We start from the raw sequence: 21199 nt of genomic DNA, 5'->3' as shown, positions 1-21199 counted from the left end.
CAGGAAGGTCTTTGTAGATGAAGATGAAGCATGGATGAGCTTGAGAAAGTAGAACCCGAGGCTAATATGTTGATAGATGTGAACCCTGGATCACGGAGTTAAAAATTCAAAGGTATGGTGGAAGTATTATAAATTACTTTTGTCCAGTTTCATAAGATTATGGTGTTTTTGCATAATATTTAAACATAGTTTCAATCCTGTAGGTTCTATAAAATGATCATCTCTATATTTGCAATTGATGTCGCAGTTCATGAAAATATATTATAATTTTGGATCATATATGTCACATTTTCCTGAAATACATTTGAATCCTTCTCTCCTCTAATGTCGAGAAAGGGGAAATCCAATTCCATGCCGCTGGCTTGGAAAACAAATAAAGAACATGCTGCAAATGAGACCTACTGCAAGGGGCAATGTCGCGAGTAGCTCCTTCTCTTCTTCTGTTGGCATTGGATATAAACACTTTACTGTATTCTGATCAAACAATGCCACTGCTCCAAAAACCAGCATCGACATGAAGCCATGGACAAAATCAAGAAATCGGATCCTATACTTTTCTCCGTCCTCAGGAGGAACCTTCACCGAACAATCAACAATCCACAACCCATTGATTGTAGCAATTCCATACCGGACTTTCCCTCTTTCGTCCCTGAAGCTGTCCGTGAAGCAAAGAAAGAAGCAAGAGACGGTACAGAGGCCTAAAAGGACTAGAGTCAAGGTTTTATTGACAACGGTAGGACAGGTTCCTTCATGCGTGAATGCAGGAGATAAAATATTAAACGCCAGGACTGAGCCTGTTGGGAGGAGATTGGCTAAGAGTGCTGTTCTCTTGAATGTTTTTCGCATGACCTTCTGAGCTGGTGTTTTTCGCGGTTTTTCCTGGGTACCTGGTAACTGATGATCATCTAATAAAGGCTGTAGCTGCTCTTCGATGGTGGTAAGGTTATTTGTTCCAGTTCCATTCTCAATAACATTATTATTCATGGCTCACTTGTGTTTTAGCTACCTTTCTAAGTCTTATCACCTCAAAATTTCAAGATTCGAACCAAACTTATTTCCCAAAATTATCGATAAACCAATGCTTCCTCTAGCATCGGCATTCACATATAAACAATTCATTAGATCATCCAGTTAAGTATACATTGTATGCTCTGTATTAACAACTATGTTTAGTCCTAAAAAAGCAAAGGAAGTTTCAAGTTTAGTAATGCATGCATTGAAGTTGCATTCATGACTTGAAACTTATTCTTAAGCCAGTGTTATTAAACTATATTTAGCAAGTTTTCTTTGATTTAATTTCTTTAATTGGATTATGGATGGGATGGCGAGAAGGGTTAGCTGTTGAAGTCTTAAATTCTTGTTGGAACAGGATTAAAGTTGGCAAAGCCTAGCTGTTAGGCTTGAAATTGTTTAAACATTCAAATACCTTGGTTGAAATTGTGGCTGATAGATTAGGTAAAACTGTATTACTGTGCTGGCAAAAGAATAGCAGATATGTCAAAAATTAGTAGGTCTAAATTTGATAGGTACACCTTGAATGTATAGAAAATAGAAATATAGAATCTTGATTAAACCGGAAACGTGCTTAAATATTTAGTTCCCCTAAATTAGGCACCAGCTTGACAACTGCACACCTCATCTCACCGTGGATCATAGAATTATAGGCAGCAAGAGCATTTGCGAAGATGTCTCTGCTGAAAATTCCTTTTTTATATAAGCTTTATGCTTAGCGCCTTCTAAATTATTAGTCACCTTAATTTTTATGTTACAGACAAAATTGTTTAAATTATTTTTCTGTTTTTTTTAAAATAAAAATTTATCATTTACATTTTTTTAAGGAAAAAAAAATCTAAAATTCATCCATTTCAAACGCTCCTTTAAATTAGTATTTCACCCATTTTAATTAGTATTTCATCCATTTCAAACGCTCGTTTAATTCAAATTAAGTCTTGATATTATAAATTTATCAAAACTTGCAACGGAATCCTACTACACATGCATAATCATCATAATGTCTTCTTGTATCAATGAATCATATTCGAGCACACAACACTGCATTGTCCATTCAATTTTCACTGGTCGTTAAATTTTATTAGTTTAATCAATTTTATTATACAATTTCCTGAAAGATATTATACAATACAAAATAACATGTTTGAAAAGATTTTTAAAATATTAGCGCTGAGATCTTTTAGAATAACATTATTTAAATTAGAGGTTTTCTCATAAATACCTAAGTTCAAAATTATTTTTGCAAAAATACTAAATCTTTTTTAACTATTTTGCAAAAATATCATACTTTTGAAAAATTTACGAAAATACTGTATGCAACCATATGCAACCATACTTGCAACTTGCAACTAGATGCAATCATATTTGCAACCCTTGCAGGCTTGTTAAGTGAAATTGCATCTGGTTATATCTAGTTGCAGACCGTATTTTTGTAAATAATTTCTAAAAACTTAGTATTTTTGCAATTTTTTTCAAAAAATAATAAAATCGCAAAAAAATTAAAAAAATGATATTTTTGATAAATTTCCTTTAAATTATTCACTTTTATTTATAGTGTCTTGATCTCATGCGACAAGTGAATCCAGTTTGTGACGTAAAAGATAAAATCGCACCGAAATAGCAGACGTACAATAAATATATATATGTGCACACTATGCTCATAGTTAACGATCTGACAAGGTAAAAAAATTTCCTCCATGGACCATGGCTCCGTGGAATTTGAGTGTTTGAGAGGGAGGACCCATCACATATTTTAAGATTTTAAAAATTATAAATTTATAATCTATATATCATTTCCTCTAAATAATATAATATAATACTTAAGTTTTTAAAAATAAATATTTTTAAAATTAGATTATAAAATTATATTTTATAAATAATTTTATAATATGTGTAATGAAAAATTGTATGGAAACAAGGAAACGGAATAAGAGAGAAGGAATAGTTGGCTTAAAAGCGTTGTTGTTTATACTTGGGTCAAAGAGGCTTGTGGTTTAATACTCTTTCAGTCAACATAATAGGTCCCAGCAATCAACAACTAAAGAATAAAGTATTAAATTATGACTCGATTTCTAGTAATTTGGCCTACATTCTATGCCTTTCAAACAATTTGCATTTGTTTGACCACACACACAAGTACTCGAGGAGAATCTGGGCCATTGAGCTACTTTTCCTTTTAATTACAATCACCGAAAAAATGTACACAGATGTAAAATTTCAACTAAAATCAAAGTTATTCAACTTCAGCACATGAATATATCCTATTCGAGAATTTAACTAGCATCACTGCAATTTGTAGATGGTTCTAAACTTCTAATTCAGCCTTTTAGAAAATTCGGAAAATGTATTGGGGGTGTTTGGAAGTTAGCTTTTTGAGATGAAATTAGCTTTTTGGATCAAATTAGATGTTTGACCAAATGAAAAAGCTAATGGATGTGTTTGGTAGTTAGCTTATTGAAATAGCTTTTTGGATCCAAAAAGCTAATTTTGAAAAAGCTAATAGGAGGAGCTTTTTCAATTAGATGATTGGCAATGTGTCTGGATAAAGTACAAACAGCTAATTCAATCAGCTATTTACCAAACACTTTTTTCCAAAACAGCTAATTTCAATCAGCTAGTCAAAACAGCTAATTCAATCAGCTAGTCAAAACAGCTCATTCAATCAGCTACAGCTAACCGCTAACAGCTAACTCCCAAACAGGGCCATTGTCAACATCTTATAGGCTACCAGCAATTTCTGATCTCGGTCTGATGAGTCATGATCAGTAAAAATAATAACAGAAATTAGTTATCACCTTAAAATTGGTGGTTAATTTGATTTATCATTATTTAATCCTTGTTTCATATTTTTTTAATTAATTAAAATTTTGATTATTTGATTTAATTATCTGATTAATCTCTTATTAATCCAACTAATCTTTACTTAATCTTTATCCTTATTTCTTCATTGATAAGTCAATTTTTATCTTTAAACACTAAAACAACAGATAAACAAAATAACATACTCCCCCCGTCCCTAAATACTTTTCCTGTTTGTATTTTTCACGTTTGCCAACACACACTTTTGATCGTTAATATCTTTCATTTTGTAGTTTTATTAAATATAAAAATTTCACCATATTAAAGTACTCGTGAATACGAATCTAACAAGATCACTCATGACTATATTTAGTTTTATAGATTAGATTTAAATTAGTAATTTGTCTCATGTTATGAACAGTACCGACATCACAAACAGGAAAAGAAAAAAGAAACGGAGGGAGTATCATTTTATAATTATTAATAATTAATTTCGATTAATCAGGATTTTGACGAAAGACAAATGATACGTAGTATTGGGCAAACAAGTAGCCGTACATCCTGCCCCTTATACATACATAAAACCATACATAAATAAATCTCATGTTGTTACCAATGAGGCCAGTAGGGACCTATTACCTGACTTACACTCTAGCTCTTCTCAACTTCTCAAGTCTTCATTCTCCAACTGAAAAACAAAGCCTCAAAATGCTGCTTTCCAGCATTTTTTCATATTTTCCACCCAAAATCACAACCACCAAATCATCATAAAACCAAACCAAGTGCATTAACATAGAACTAGACTTCAATCATTTCTTACATGATGAAACATAATCACTCTCCACTACATTCACTTCTACTAGTCTTCACATCATTACTAGTAGTTACATCAAACTTGCCACTTCAAGCTGAGTGTCTGAATCAAGAAGGGCTCTATCTCCTTAGAGCTAAGCAAGATCTCTCTGACCCTTCATCTCTCTCTGACTGGAATCCCAGACATGATTTCCCATGCAACTGGACTGGAGTCACTTGTAATGATAACTCGGTAGTTACTGAAGTCTCTCTCGATTCTCTCTCTCTCGATGGGCCTTTTCCCGCCATTCTCTGCCGCCTTTCATCTCTCTCCTCGCTGTCTCTCTCGGACAACTTCATCAACTCGACTCTCTCTGACGCGATCATCTCGAGGTGTGTTCATCTCACCTATCTTGATCTCTCTGAGAATCTCCTCGAGGGCCCACTTCCTCCTGCTCTCGCCTCTCTCCCGAAGCTTGTGTATCTCAGTCTCTCCGGCAATAGTTTTTCCGGCGAGATTCCGGCGAGTTTCGGGAGCTTCCCGGCGATTGAGACGCTGATTTTAAGCGCCAATCTGCTCACAGGTACCATTCCGAAGGAGCTTGGTGACTTGAGGACGGTAAAGATGCTTCAACTCGCTTACAACCCGTTTTCACCGAGTCGACTCGCTCCGGAACTCGGTAACATTTCGAGCTTGGAAAGCATATGGGTCAGTGGGAATAACCTTTTTGGTGACATTCCTGATAGTTTTAACCGACTGAGTCAACTCACTGATCTCGACGTGTCGAGTAATAAGCTTACCGGGCCGATACCGAGTTGGATCTTTCAACTCACTAATCTCATCCAAATTGAGCTTTTCAACAACTCATTCACCGGAGAGTTGATACCCGGTTGGTCAAACTTGACGGCCTTGAGGCGATTTGATGGGTCAATGAACAAGTTCACCGGGACAATCCCGGACGAGTTGACTCAGTTACCACTCGAGTCCTTAAGTTTGTATCAAAACCAGCTGGAGGGTTTGTTACCAGAGAGCATAGCCATGTCTCCCAACTTATATGAGCTCAGAATATTCGACAACAGGCTCACGGGGTCATTACCGAGTCAACTCGGTAAGAACTCGCCCCTTAAAACAATTGATGTCACAGGGAATTTTTTCTCCGGGAGAATTCCGGAAAGTATTTGCGAAAAGGGGGTTTTAGATGAACTGATTTTGTTAGATAATATGTTTTCCGGTAGCATTCCGGAGAGTATAGGTCAGTGCAGGAGTTTAAGCCGTGTCAGGTTTGGAAATAATCGATTTTCCGGTGAAGTTCCGGTTAGTTTGTGGGGTTTGCCTCATGTTTACTTGCTTGATCTTCATCAGAATTCATTTTCTGGGAATATTTCACACATCATATCTGGTGCATCTAATCTTTCCACGCTTATGATTGCGAAAAACCGATTTTCAGGTGGTATTCCAAGTGAAATTGGATCAGTAGGAAATTTGATTGAATTTTCTGCTAATGATAATAGATTTAGTGGAAGTGTTCCGGAGGGTTTGTTTAGTCTGCGTAAGTTATGGAGGCTTGATCTTAATAATAATGAGATATCCGGTGAGATTTCTGTGAGAATTCGAGGTTTGAAAGAGCTCAATGAGCTTAATTTGGCAAACAACAGGTTGTCTGGTAAAATTCCAGATGAAATTGGTGAATTGCCTGTGCTTAATTATCTTGATCTTTCAGGGAATAGTTTATCCGGAAAAATTCCAGATGGGCTGCAAAATTTGAAGCTTAATAAGCTGAATTTGTCGAATAATCAGCTCACTGGAGATATCCCTTCTATGTATGCTAAAGAGGTTTACAAGGATAGCTTTATGGGCAATCCAGGCTTGTGCGGTGATGATGATCTTCTTGGTCTTTGCCCTAAACACAGGCGTCATAAGAATCCAGGCAATTCTTGGGTGCTTGTTTTCATTTTTGTCATTGCTGGCGTGGTTCTCGTGGTGGGCTTTGTCTGGTTTTTGTTGAAGTATAGAAAGTTCAAGAAAATCAAGCACAAGACGCTTGTGGTGAAGTGGAGATCCTTTCATAAGTTGAGTTTTAGCGAGTTAGACATTGTGGATTGCCTCAAGGAAGATAATGTGATTGGAATCGGGGCTTCAGGGAAAGTATACAAGGCAATGCTCGGTAATGGTGAGGTCGTTGCAGTCAAAAAGCTCTGGGAAAGATCAGTTCGAGATGACAGCTATAGTAGTGTTGATTCCATGAAAGATGAGTTTGAAAGTGAAGTAGAGACGCTTGGACGAATTAGGCATAAGAATATCGTGAGACTGTGGTGTTGCTGCAATGCAGGAAAGAATAAGCTTCTGGTTTACGAGTATATGCCCAATGGAAGCTTAGGTGATGTGTTGCATTCTACCAAGGGCGGAATGTTGGATTGGCCGACTAGGTTAAAGATAGCTTTGGACGCTGCAGAAGGGCTCTCGTATTTGCATCATGATTGTGATCCCCCGATCGTTCACAGAGATGTTAAATCCAATAATATATTGTTAGATGAGGACTTTGGTGCTAGAATCGCTGATTTTGGCGTTGCTAAGTTCATTAAAGTGATCAACAAAGGGGCAGAATCCATGTCGGTGATCGCTGGTTCTTGTGGTTACATTGCACCAGGTATGGCGCTTTGGTCTAAGACCAGCTCTCCATGTTCATCTATTTATTTCCCATTATTAATCAGTTTCGCGAAATTTGCCTAGAATGTCATTTTTGTGTTGAGTCTTGTTCAGTTTTTGAGAAATTTATTATGAACTCTTTTGCAGAATACGCGTATACGCTCAGAGTCAACGAGAAGAGCGATACATATAGCTTCGGAGTAGTCATTCTTGAGTTAGTAACAGGGAAACCAGCAATCGACCAGCAACTCGGGGAGAAAGACTTGGCAACATGGGTATGCAGCACCGTAGACCAGAAAGGAGTTGATCATGTAATCGACCCAAATCTCGACTGCCATTACAAAGAACAAATATGCAAGGTTCTCGACATTGGTATAGCTTGCATTAGTCCCCTTCCAATCAATCGCCCTTCTATGAGAAGAGTAGTTAAAATGCTTCAAGAAGCAGCAACAGACCCGAAGCCGAAAGCCACAAAGGAGGACGCGCAGCTCTCCCTGTACTACTACGAAGATGTTTCTGATCAAACAAGCTTAGTGTAAGGTCATGAGCACACCATCTTTGGTTAACAGAACTCCGCGGAAGCTACATTGAGCACTGATGATATCATTTGGACCGAAAAAATCGAAAACTGCAGCAACCCGTAACATGACAGGAGAGAATAGAGACGTAGAAGCTCTAGTGTAGATTATGTTTTATTTGGAACTAGTATTTGAAATTAGTGCAGATGTCCATTTGTCCTGGCCTCTTGAGTACCATCTTCGTTAAGTAGCTTTTGTCATTCTCGTTCGGCAATAAGTCATGTATAAAAATGTGTATATTATTTAAAGTTGAACGTGTCTTGGTTTACAATAACGGCAGCTTAATATATTGAAATCTTTCAAAGCTTAAATGAGGCCAGCCTTGTACTCTCTTGTCGTCGTCTTCATGCTTGGAAATTTCGAATGCGAATAAAAACATTGAATTGCAATATTAAAATGCTCTCTTTAAACTCTATTTTTGTCATCCACCAGCAGGTGAGTAAACAAATTAAACATATATACATAGAACTGAATTTACGTAATACAGCATCCCAGTCATCTGGAAGCCTCTTTTAAAAAATCTATACAACGCTAATTTTACATCCTCCCATGATGTTCCCGTCCAGCAACTGGAGTTGTACCTAAGAACGGCGCTAAGTCCTGCAACTTTCTCTAATAATACATAGTCACCAAAAACAATCCTTCAGGGAACAGGCACTGATTAAAGAATGGTAGATTCTCTGCCTACGATATCACTGAGCAGACAAGTCGAGCCTTGAAAACTTAAACTTGCTCTCTGGAATCTTCATCGACTGTAATTTAGAAACGAGCAGCACTCACTTCAGGTGTAGAATGCTTCTCTGTACACTCAGTCTGCCAAAGATGGAGAAGCAACAAATGCTGGTTCTAAATTCTCATTAACACTCTTCGTAGGCCTCTTTGGCCTCTTAGATCTGTGCTGTGAATCCGAATTTTGTAAGGGATCATCACCTTCATTCTCTAGAGGTATTAAAGCCGGGGATGATGTGTCGCTGTTTCTCGAACCACCCTTTTTAGACTTGGGTTTTGGAGGCACTGGCTTGTCAGATGTTGATTTCCTCTGCACATTGACAACCTCTTAATGTAAGAACATGTTTTTGAAGGGAGTTGCAACTCCAACCACTGACCATCAGAACAAATACTAGCAGAATCACACCCCAATACACTTTCACAAAGTGCAGATATACTATTTTTAAACAATGAATGTACTACCTCTGATAATGAGGTAAATAAAAAACCCATTTATTTTATATCGAAACAAAACACCAAAACAATACTACTCGTTTGACATTAAATATCTTCCTTCCGGCTGATTCTGAAAACATTTAATTAGAGATTATAAGGACATGCAGATTTGGAACATGGTGATAACAAGCAAATTACTTTAAAACACAACAGACACCTTTGGAGCATATTAGCATGATTTTTGTCATCTTCTGCTAGTACCTCTACACTAACATCAAATTTATGCTTGTTCATGATATGGTAAGTACTTATCACTTGTAAGCTCAGACATCAAAACCCAAAAATGTACATTGTATTTGGTACCTTTGTAGACTTTTCTTTCTCAGGATCCTGAGAGGGTTGAGATCCATTGACCTGAGATTCAGAGTTTGTAAGATCTTCAAGAGATGCATCACCCTCAGCGTCAATTCTTATACCCCTTGTTCCAGATTTCTTCTTTTGCCTGTCCCTAGCCTGATAAAGTGAAATGCATTGAGTAATCATATGGTAAAAATTCAGGTAATCAAAATGAATTTGCTTAAAAGCTGGGCACGTCTACTTGCATTTCAAGAGGTTAACATTAGAACTACTTTGCTCACCTGTAACGGAATTTCTCTGATCTTCCGCTCTAACTGAGCATCATCAATTAGCAAAGAAAGAACGTCCTCAGGAGCCAAAAGGTCACCTTGTACATGTCCACCTGTCATAACGAGCTGTTGCACAGTGCTTTTCTGACTAGCTCTCTGCAGAATTTTCTCTTCGACTGTTTCTTTACAAATCAAACGATAAACGGTAACCTAACACCCAAAAAAAACACTGCTTACATGCATAGCCAGAATTAATGAGCAAAGGCTAAACCTTAGTGGTGAAAAGACAACCCTATAAATATAAATATATAATATTCAACTCACTTTTGACATAAATAATACAGGACAGCATATATTTATATGATGATTCCAAAGGTAAGGCTATGCCAAAACAAGGAAAAACCGTGAGTCGTTCCAGGATGACCCTGAAGTTCTAAAAAATCCAGAAGCATAGATAGATTATGGCCCTGTTTGGAAGTTAGAGGTTTGGAGCAAAATTAGAGGTTTGAGGTGTTTTTAGAGGTTTGACCACTAGAATCCGCTAAAATTAGTGTTTGGTAGTTAGCCGATTGAAATAGAGGTTTGGATCCAAAAAGCTAAGTTTGAAAAAGCTACTTTGAGGAGCTTTTTGGGTTAGAGGTTTTGGTTTGTGTCAGAAAAAGCTAATCAATCAGCTATTTCCTAAACAATTTTACGAGAAACAGCTAATTCAATCCGCTAGTCAAAACATCTACTTCAATCAGCTAGTCAAAACATCTGATTCAATCCGCTAACAGCTAACCACTAATCCCCAAACAGGGCCTATATGTTATATTTAATATCAGTTGTTCAAATTATTCCCCCCAGGTGAGATCTATTGCAATACTGAACTGAAGGACATGAAGTATAACTAAAGCAAGAGCAAACATTAGAACGCAAACATCATACGTATTCATCTATGCTACACCACTTCCTATTAATAATATATAAGGCTAAATAGACTGTAGCAAAAGCTACAAAATAATGCCAAGCAGAAGGCTAATACACAAGCTCATATGATTAGTTAGGAGGAACTAACATCCTTAGTCTGACCCAAGCGATGAGCTCTATCCATTGCTTGTAAATCCAGTGTTGGATTCCAGTCACTTTCATAGAAAATTACAGTGTCAGCAGCTGTCAAGTTGATACCAAGTCCTCCGGCTCTTGTGCTCAACAAGAAAACAAAAATATCGCTCCTACAAGAAATCCACATTAGATCTGCTTAGTAATTTACTACATATATACCCACAATGCAGAAAACAAAATTTGAACATCTTAATTCAAGCTCTGAAAAGAAAACGATACAGTAAAACAATTGCCCTACCGAAGCTGGAAATCCCTAACCATGTCCCGGCGATCCATTATTGTGGATGAACCATCAAGCCTTAGATATCTGTATTTCCTGTAATTCATATAGTCCTGCAGAAAAGTTGAAGGTAAGATTCAAGAGATGCATTGCCTTTCAATACAAATTACTTCTTTTCAGATATCTTTCAAAAAAAATATATAAAAAGAAGTAAACGGTAACTGAAAGGTACAGTAAAAATCAAAACTAGTATACTATAATAATGAATATGTAATCTTCACGTGGCATAAAACAGACATATAAATGAATAAAATATACTTTATTCATTTCAACAGATGACGAAACTACATCGATGAAATTGCATTGTCAGAGGTTGTTATATTTTTCCTTCATTTGACATAATTTTGATGGACTTTTGTAACTTGCAGATTTATTACAAATATACCATAAAACCCAGACTGTCTAACACCAAAAAGAATTTTGTAATACCTCCAGAATATTTAACATTTTTGTCATCTGCGCAAACAGAAGGACTCGATGATTTCCAGCTCGCAAACGTTTTAATAGTATGTCCAAAGTTTGGAGCTTCCCCGAGTCCTAAGAGACCACATTATAAGGTTATAAGTTTAGCTAGCACTTCAAAGATGCATATAATATTTAGTTCATTAAATCGAAAGAAGCTGAAGAAATGATTGGTCATACAGTAAGCATCTTTGCAGGATCAAAACTTTGCATTGGTGGACATGACCCAAAAATATTGTATGTCAGTTGAAGAGCAGGTTGTGTAACAGGTAGCTGAGAGTCGATTTCTTGTATCAAATGGTGAGCAGTCGGCTTCCTAGGACCATTATAGTCAGATGTGCGAGCAAATCCAACTAATAACCTCTTAAGCCATGGGTTATGTAATTCTTCAAGCATTTTATAAGCAAAATTTCTGTCTGAGCAGTGAGCACTTATCTATCAAACACACACAACAACAAAAACCCTCAATGTCAGAATAAAGTTTAAGTACTCTTAATAAATCCAAAATTATAAGTAATAAAAGAATATGCAAAACACTTACTGGTGGTGCTCTGGTTGTGGGAATGAAAGAATATGCTGAATGAAGCAGTCTGATATTCGATAAAAGCCTATCCTGATGAGACAATACTAAAGCTTCATTTGGCACATCCCAGGGACCAGTAGCAAGCCTCCTACTAAGTAATGTTGTCTCTGCCTTTGAGGGGAGAAGCAACATTCGTGTGACTGCCCTTACTTTATCGCCCCCGATCTGACTGCAAATGGAATCATCACTTTCAGCTTCCATAAACATATCTAACATACCGTCAAGATATTTACGATCCCAGTTCATAATTGTAAACAGTACTCTCTCCATAAAGGACCCAGTTGCCAGAAACGCAATCTCTGTTGCTGATAGATCAATCAAATGAGCAAAACCAAAAGTCCCACTTCCAGCAAAGGCCGCATTTAAATTGTTCCCTTGTGCAAACATGGATCGGAAAACGTTTACAGGGGAAAAGATATTAAAATGCTTCTCAATAAATTCTCTGCTTTCAACATGCCTTGCTGCTGATGAAAAGGCACCTGAAGAACGGATAAATTCGCGGTATACCATCTTTGGTATCTGTATGGATCAAAGAGATCATCAATAAAAATTAGGAACCATAAAAATAACAATTAGGAACCATAAAGAATGGTATGAAGTTCCACCTTGAATCAATTGTAAGAGTAACGGCCATTTTGTCAATGTTGTGAGAAAAGCAGACAAGTCTTTGCTAAATACAGACTGGGATATCTACACTATACTATTATAATCGAAATAGGGTATACTTGGTTGGTACGTTAGCACAAAGTGTCTATAATAATAAAGACTTAACTTAAATTAATAAGGCTCCTTGCGAATAATAAAGACTCGACATAAATTAATTAGACTCCTTGCAAAATCATACTCTCCCCACCTACGTGCTCTGTCTCTTTTATTACGGTGCTACTATATGTAATGCTACAGCAACTCGCCAAACATGTTGGTAAATTTTCCGACTGGGCCAAACCAAAAAATAGAACACAATTAAAATTTCAAAATAAAAATGCAAGTGACTTGACTTAAACGTACAAGAGCTAAATCGACCAAAAAACTGAAAATTTTACCATGGAAGTTTTTTTATAATTTGAAGCTACTAATTAAGCTAATAAACTGAATAACATGCATAAAATCACTTTGCACCTCTATATATAATAATTTAATTACTGATTTAATGAAATATTTAATAGTAATCCTTAGAAATATTATTATCAAATATAAAGCACATTAATAGATTCTATTAAAATATTAATAAGACAAGTTATATTCTTAATAAACAAAATATATTAAAAGTAATTTATCTCCACCTTGCTTTGCACAGGTCAAAAGCTAGTATAAGTTGAAGCTTCAAGAGAGGTTAATATTAGGAATTCTTTATTATTAACTTTCCTGATAAGATGTAAAAGCTACAAATTGCAGATTTTCTAAAAAAAACAGACAATTTGAGTAACTTCAGAAAGCTTTAAGTTTCTGCCACTTGTAAGTGACAGATCAATTCCTGTGCAAATGATGATACATGATGTGTGTGTATTGGTGGGCAGGTGGGGGGGGGGGGGGGGGGGGGGGGGGGGGTTCCGTCATATCCTATTGACTGTCAAAGAAGACAAAAAAAAAAACTCAATAAATGTTCACATTATACCTTGTATGTGATAGGACTTCGGCTACCAGAGTAGTAAACATCTTCCAACTCTCCAAAGGGAGCTGGTACCAGTGAATTTGGAATGTCTCCAAAATAGAGGTACGTATTTCCCTCATTTCTCTCAAATAACTCGGGATGGTTACATACCTGAAATTAAATGGTAAACATATCAATTGCTAAAAACAAAATGTCTAAAACCCCTGCAAATGGCACATCCAAATTTATGTATGATGAGGGATTCTCCAGCTCATACTAAATTGGGCCATTCAGATGGCGAAATGACCTTTTAGGACTGGACTAGCAGTCGAGCACATCCATTAATTTTACCTAAAGAATCTATATATGCAGAGACTAATGAGCAATAAAAAAAATATACCTTCCTCAACTGGATTACAATATTCATAAGGTTCAAAATTCTTTTCTCATTCAGACGTCCATGGTTGCTGTCAAACAACTCAGCAAGAGAAATGTTGTTCTTTATTGCTTGATAAAAAGCTTGTTGTCGAGAACTCAACTTGCAATGCACCGTGATTTCAGTTTTCCCAGTCAACTCAGTCATAACATCCTTCTTGATCCGCCGGAGCATGAATGGCTTAAGAATTGCATGCTATTTAAGAAGCCAAAAGAAAACAAGAAAAAGATTACACACATGCAAGCATAGACCTCAAGTACGTGAATGTATAATACAAGCATGAAATTATAACACCATCTTGACTAGCAACACAAGCACAAAATATTATAACACAGTTGTGAAGGCATTGCCTAGGCGACAGAAAATGGCTAGGCGTGCAACCCGCCTTAGTTTTCAAGGCATAGGTGACGCTTAGGGTCGCCTAAACCCGCTTAGGGTTGCCTAATATACAGCTGATTTCTTTTTGACCCAGACAAATATATTTCTGACATCGTCCAGTCATAAGTTAGTAATAAAAATTAATGTTTGTAGACATTACTGTCACAAGTAAAACAATCTACAACGATCTGAAAGGAAAATATCATCTCCTGCCAAAGAATTTATTAAAAAGTATTCTATCAGGTTATTTTATTATTATCCTTTTCTTCTTTCAATCTTTACAAACATGCCCGCGTACATATATGTATAGTGCACTATATACATGTTTTTTGAATTTTGTATACAATATTTCAGTAGTATAACTACACTTCTTCATATAAAAAATAACCAATAGTAATACATATAATTAAATGTTTAATCCGTCTAATGGCCAACGACTATACATACTTCGGGTGTGTATATATACAGTTATGTCACATTCTAGACCTTAGGGCAAAATAAAAAACTAAATCTAGTATGATGCCAGAATAAGACAATCCTGTATTTTATCACTCAGAATATTCTGACTGATGCAAAACTCCGATACATATGAAATAAAAAAAATGTTGATTTGATGTTAAGAGATCAGTCCAATTGAAGTTCATACCAATCTGTTAAGCTGGTGCTCATTCAAAGTTCCACCATGTTCCGCATGATTCTCGATTCTAGTTATAGACAGCAAAATTTATGAGATTCCCAGGTCATATTCAAAACGAATAAGATGCAAACAAAAAATATATCAAGAAAGTACCCTTTCGAAAACCACTCATTAAATTGTTCATGGCTGTCGAAAAGAGTTGGCATAATAAAATGCAAGAGGGCCCATAGCTCAGCCATGTTATTCTGAATGGGTGTGCCAGTCAAGAGCAACCTATTTCGACATTTAAAGCTGAGTAGTGTCTTCCATCTTATACTGTGAAACAGAGTAGAACACTGCTGTAAGAATTCAGAGCATGATAGACATAAAACTGTTATGCAGTAGAGTCAGAGACATAAGCTCGTCGAAAGTACCGAGTAAGGTAATGTAACACAGATTGTTAAATTGTTACCTATAACCAATTGGTAGTATTTCACCAGTATTTAATATGGTAAGCTAACAGCACAAGGAACAGAGAGAAAGGGTCCCACATATCACATACTTACATGTACAGAATTTCATATAAAGCATTTATTCAACGTTAACTCTCTCTCCCTCTTTATCTCTTTTTCCTGGAACCAATTATTGTAGGATGAAAGTGAGGCAGAGGGCCACACAAGTTGCTTTCTGTTTTAAAAGACGAAGGCAATACAGATCATTTAATATTAAGTTTTAAAACTTGGGACACTTCCATTTGGTACAACTTTTGACGTGAAGCAACAATTTAGATATCATGACCGTGCTTCTAATAGTGAAAAGACAGCCGTTGTTTTCACAATCCTTCTGCCCAGGGTCCTCGACAGACCCATTATAGACATGAAAACATATAAACAGCTAATGTTCTATAAATTATTACTTTTCTGTATATATCAATTGGAATCTTAATAAACATAATAAAAAAACAGGGTTCGATACCTTTGGGAACTTTTGATTGCTTGGGCTTCATCCAATACCATATATTGCCATTTAATACTACGCAAGTGTTTCTCATCAGACACTAGCATCTGATAATTAGTAATGAGAATATGAAACCCAGCATCTCTGAAAAAATAAAAGTGAGCACTGATGAGCAACTAATAAAGTTAGGAACGTTAAATTGGTTGCAATGCTTCATTCTAGACTTAAAGCACAAATACAGTACATGAAGGAAACTCTAGAGCTTTACTGTGAAGCTTTCCTTAATGGATTAAAATGTAACAAGAAGAACTCAAATAGTCGGTCAAAAGCACCCCTTTGACCAAGAGAAAGCATTTAATTTCTTCTAAAAGCAGATTACCATCATAACAATATATATGCAAACATGTATTTCTATTATGGCAGTAGATTCCTACTGTTTCCCATCCACATACTTAACCTTTTCCGATAGACAAATCCTGTATGACACAAAAGAAACTATAAAACATAAAAGATAACATTAATCACGAGATTTCAGTACCCTAGGAATTGTAGACAAAATTTCTCAATTATGAGTAACATCTGAGTCTAATACATGTGTAGTATTCAAATCAAAAAAAAATATGCACACCTAAAATTACCTGATATGTAAAAACATTTTCTAGCAGAACATCCTGACTTTTATGTGGATAAAAAGCAAGTAATGACCTAGTAATTTTCATTACTGAGACATCTAAGAATGAGTGGTAATATATATTGGCACATTTAGGTTTAATTCACAACAGATATTGAAATGTGTGCACAATTATACTACCCCAGAAATTATGTAAGCTCAGATGTCGACAGAAAAAAATTGTTGCATGCGCTTGTCACAGCTCTTAACAATACGTTTGTGGCTGTATTTCTACCCACAACTATATATCTCAGATCTATGGAAACACTTTCACAATTATATCATATAAGGGCATTTACTTGCGATATAGACGCTTTGGATTTATGTTCTTTCTAATTATAGCTCGTTCTTGAGGCCCGCCCCAATATGGGAGAGTTTTGAGGTCAGGGCAAAACCGACTGATTTCATCAGCCCAGTTGTTTAAGACTGAAGCAGGTGCAACAACAAGGAAAGGGCCCCAAATATTCTTCTCCTGCAAATGAAAGTATATGTTAATTTAGTCGGCCAAAAAAAAACATGCTTGTTTCAATACTCAATGGAGATGCTCATAAAAAGTTCTTGAAAAGAGATGGTCACTTCTGCCAAATGAGCCAAAAATGCCATAGCTTGGATTGTCTTTCCCAGTCCCATCTCGTCAGCCAAGATTCCATTTAAACCCTGGAAAAATAGAACCCCCATAAAGTAAACAGAAAACAAAAGCCTTCGTTATAGACTTAAAGTTAACAAAGATAGTTATATAGTGACATTTTACCTGCTCATAACAATTGACCAGCCACTGGAGACCTTTTAGCTGATAGCCTTTCAGAGAGCCTTTAAACAGTTCAGGCGTTTGCACTGAGGATGCTACGGGCATAGTTGAGCTAAAAAACCCGCATAAAGTATTTCAAAGAAGTTCACAGATTATTTATCTTAACATTATTAAGATAAATTTACTATTAATTTTAACATTTTCAAATAGGAAAGATATAAAAGAACTGAACAACTTACGGATGTAATAAATCTATGTTACTAGACCCTGCAATTGGAGCTTCTTCAGGTGCAGCTTGCCGAAGCTTCAAACAATCATCATCAAATGCACTTGTTATCTTTTTCTGTTTAGAAACTGCATCCTGAGCAGCTTTTAGAGCCTCCAGTTTTAACTCAGCTTCTATTGGATCTTCTTCCTCTACAGCTACAGGCGCAGCTTCTGAAGAATTCATTAGAGCTTCCTGGTCATTTGGAATCTCGGAGGCTTGTGAAGTGGCCTTGTTCTGCATGAAGTGGCTGTATAATTCCGTTTGCGATAGCAAAAAATTGAGCCGCTGCTGTTGTCTTTTAGCTTCACGAAGCTCTTGTTCCCTCTTCAGGGCTTCTGCAGCTTCTTTTTCCTCCCTCCTCCTAACTTCGGCCTATAGTAGAAATTACTACTCAAAAAATTCATACAATATGGATACAAAAAAACTGTTCATTATGGCATTTGAAAGAGTATCTAGTAATAAGTGAACTCTTACGTGTTTATTATCTGCTGGGACACAAGCATGTGCATATATATACACAACTTACCGATTCAAATTAATATGATTGGAATAATAACCAAACTATTGATCTAAGAAATCACATAATATCAAAGAAAATGGATTTTTACCATTTCCTTGTCCACTCTCTTCCAAAATATCAGCATGTCCCTAGCCAGTTTCCTTGTACGAATTGCAGCACCCCTCATCAATTTAAGTGATCTGCTCACCTTCATTTTTACCTAAATGCAAGACCTGAACTTAGATTATGGGAAAATATGCTGACAAAATAAAAAAAAACACTGGGCCATACTGAAGATTAAAAAATTATTAAAACCCTACGGCGAGAAATGTGCACCTAATTCCATACAGTTAGTGTGCCCATACAAACCCATGGGCTACGAGTTAATATATACCTCTCTCTGACATATTTCAGAAAACCTTTTGGCATCCGTTAGCTGCTTCCGGTGGAAATTAGTGAAAATCCTATGATGTTTTGGAATGTCTTTTCGTACAATGTTTACCCAATATTTACCAATCTTTTCTGCTTCCTCCTTCTCGATCATAGAGGCATCCTTTTTCACCTTTTCTTTCTGTGGGAGACTACGTTCAATGATCTGCACCAAACAAGTTCAAAACTGATCAACTGACAAACAAATCCCACACCCCATGCATTAAGTATACTAGCTTGTATCCCGTTCAATGCACAGGTAATTTTAAACATATATTTTTTCATGAAATTATATTTAATAAAATTTGTGATTGTATTATCATATATTCAATTTTACTTGTTGTACACTTATATTATTATTATTAGTTACAAACATAGTATAAAAATATTATAATATTATTTTTGTATTTTTTTTTTGTTTTACGTTAAAAAAACATGCATAACATTAAGTAATATTTTTGTGGTTAGGAGAGATCAAACCTTGGTCATTATATCTAATAGCAATATAAAAAATAATATGACAATTTTGCCCCGACGACCAGCCCCATTAAGTTCTGTAGTCTGATATTATATAGGGTTCATACTTCATAGGCAGTCTTTTTTATGACAAGTGTGAATACTAACCTCATAAGTGTCTCCTTTCTCTAACACTTTTACATAGTAAACCTGCAAGTGACCACCCTCAGACATGATAGATCGTCTTATCCCTCCAGCTGCTCCCTCGGGAATAGAAGATGCATCCAATGAAACATCCTTCACTTTCAGACTAAATTTGGGAATTGAATTGTTAGCTGCCTGGGATTTCAATCTTGCCTGGAGAGATTCATACTGGGGTTTTGACTCTCCAATCCCAGCTCGACTTCTTTGTCCTGCCCTTTTGTCAGCAGCCATCATTGCAGCCAACGACCCTAGATCAAGAGTGCCTTTGAGGTAAAACTCATCCACCCGAATCTCTGATGTGGTTGGTAACTTTAGAGAAGCCGCAAGCTTTTCATAAGTTTGAGGTATCCTGTAAGCAATGCTTTCACCAATATCCAAATATGCTGGTTCGTAGACAGTTCTGTGGAATTTTCAAAGCACTTTAAGATATATGTCCAAAATCTAAACCTACCAGACCTCAATCGCCAAAACACTAATATCGATATTAAAATCTTATAAAATGGAAAAGAAAAACAGACTCATAAGAAACTAACCTATTAATTTTATACTCTGATGCAAACTCTCTTTCATTATACTTCCCAGGCTTTTGATTGATCATATCGGCTAAATACTCAGAATTGGATTCCATCTTGCGCGATCCTACTCGGGACTCATTTCCCGACTTCCTTTCCTTTGGTCCTAAGCTACCTTTTAAAACAGGCATCACAGTGCGAGTTGGCCCTGGATTTGGAGAGGAATTATTTCTCCGCCTCTTGTATCTCTGAACATGTTCTCCAAGCATTGTTCTATACTGCTCCTCTGAGATGTATGTACCATAATTTCCATCCTCATCACTACTATAGGCACTTCGCCTCTTTTTATTTGCAGACGCTTTTCCATTTGTGCGTTCTGTCATAGCTCCACCTATTTGTAGCATAGATGCAATCCAAGCCAATACACATAAATAAAACCAGCACACACAATACCAATACAAGGTGAAGTTACTACGAATTAATACATTTTAATATTTTTATCCAACATGCATTGATTAATAAATATAGATTCAATCACAAAACCATAAATTACAAAAAGGACAAAATTCCCACCTCGGCTATCATCATCACTACTATTTCCATAATAATCAAAGTCATCATCTTGTCTTGGCATTTGAAAGTTCATCAAAGGCTACAACACAAGTAACAAAAACTCAATTAAAATCAATACACACGATCAACAACACACCCAAATACTCAAATTTACATCAAACTCGGAATAAACAACTACATAAACAAATTATAATTCAAAAGCCTGCCCATAATTTAATCAAACTCAAGATACCTAATCAATAAAAATCCCAAACCCTAACTTTACGAAAACTAAATCAACCCCACTTCAAATTAACCCAAATCAAAACCCTAACTTGAAAACAAACCAACCCCACTTCAAATTCACACAAATCAAACAGAAAAACACATAAAAAGAGCTAAAATTCGTGCAATATACCTCAAGATTGAACAAATTGGAGTAAGCAATCGAGTTCCTAGACTGTCGTTTCGCGTCCATGTTAATTTGTGGAGAGAGCACCTAGTACCGTGTGAAATAGCATTGGGAGATGGGGGATTGTGTGTATTTTGAGGGAGAGATGGAGAGAGAGCTAGCGAGAGAGATATGATAAAAATAAAAAGGGGAACCCTAGTTAGCCCAAAGAGGAGAGAGGCAGTGGGCCACGTAAGATAAAGAAGAAGGATGTAGATATAGAGAGAGAAAGTGTCGAGAAGAAGATCATACGCAGGAGGGTGCATGTTAGCGGCTTGCTAATGTGAGCTTTTAAGAGTTGGTACTGGTTAACCTGCGCGCTTCCTCTCAGACGGAGTGTGAATTGCGGTTTTAGAAATAGTGACTTTGTTGTATCTTCTCTAGCC

The 21199-nt window shown here is 36.3% G+C and overlaps 3 protein-coding genes across 3 annotated transcripts; 1 reads left to right on the top strand and 2 right to left on the bottom strand.

The window, feature by feature from the left end:
* Positions 1–321: 321 nt before the first annotated feature.
* LOC108216391 (protein DMP7) lies at positions 322–1050 on the bottom strand. The gene has a single exon (XM_017389144.2). The coding sequence runs from the start codon at positions 982–984 to the stop codon at positions 322–324; it is 663 nt and encodes a 220-aa protein (XP_017244633.1). The 5' UTR covers positions 985–1050.
* A 3363-nt stretch (positions 1051–4413) lies between these two features.
* LOC108218306 (receptor-like protein kinase HSL1) lies at positions 4414–8075 on the top strand. The gene is made up of 2 exons (XM_017391207.2): positions 4414–7250; positions 7397–8075. Exons 1-2 carry the CDS (start codon positions 4631–4633, stop codon positions 7786–7788), a joined length of 3012 nt encoding a protein of 1003 aa, XP_017246696.1. The 5' UTR covers positions 4414–4630; the 3' UTR covers positions 7789–8075.
* Positions 8076–8191: 116 nt separating this feature from the next.
* LOC108218305 (chromatin-remodeling ATPase INO80) lies at positions 8192–21090 on the bottom strand. Its single transcript, XM_017391206.2, has 23 exons — positions 20781–21090; positions 20384–20462; positions 19832–20201; positions 19263–19698; positions 18604–18804; positions 18319–18429; positions 17682–18082; positions 17446–17554; positions 17271–17351; positions 16994–17166; positions 16043–16168; positions 15242–15403; positions 15098–15155; positions 14038–14268; positions 13662–13808; positions 12005–12565; positions 11644–11898; positions 11431–11538; positions 10960–11054; positions 10675–10831; positions 9630–9827; positions 9355–9504; positions 8192–8866 (listed from the first exon to the last, which is right to left on the bottom strand). Exons 1-23 carry the CDS (start codon positions 20838–20840, stop codon positions 8636–8638), a joined length of 4500 nt encoding a protein of 1499 aa, XP_017246695.1. The 5' UTR covers positions 20841–21090; the 3' UTR covers positions 8192–8635.
* Between the last annotated feature and the right edge of the window lie 109 nt (positions 21091–21199).

Source organism: Daucus carota, chromosome 4 (genome assembly GCF_001625215.2).
Source record: "Daucus carota subsp. sativus chromosome 4, DH1 v3.0, whole genome shotgun sequence".
In the NCBI taxonomy this organism is placed as follows: domain Eukaryota; kingdom Viridiplantae; phylum Streptophyta; class Magnoliopsida; order Apiales; family Apiaceae; genus Daucus; species Daucus carota.
Note: the sequence above shows the minus strand (reverse complement) of the source record. Positions and strands in the feature narration are given on the sequence as shown.

Bases quoted from the DNA above. Each gene is read 5' to 3' on its own strand.
- LOC108218305 (XM_017391206.2), bottom strand. From the start codon at position 20,840: ATGGACGCGAAACGACAGTCTAGGAACTCGATTGCTTACTCCAATTTG. The intron at 18,430-18,603 runs GTATATATTAAC...TCTTGCATTTAG, and splicing joins CTGAAATATGTCAGAGAGAG to GTAAAAATGAAGGTGAGCAG. The intron at 17,555-17,681 runs GTAAGTTGTTCA...CGGGTTTTTTAG, and splicing joins AACATAGATTTATTACATCC to CTCAACTATGCCCGTAGCAT.
- LOC108218306 (XM_017391207.2), top strand. From the start codon at position 4,631: ATGATGAAACATAATCACTCTCCACTACATTCACTTCTACTAGTCTTC. The intron at 7,251-7,396 runs GTATGGCGCTTT...ACTCTTTTGCAG, and splicing joins TTGTGGTTACATTGCACCAG to AATACGCGTATACGCTCAGA.
- LOC108216391 (XM_017389144.2), bottom strand. From the start codon at position 984: ATGAATAATAATGTTATTGAGAATGGAACTGGAACAAATAACCTTACC.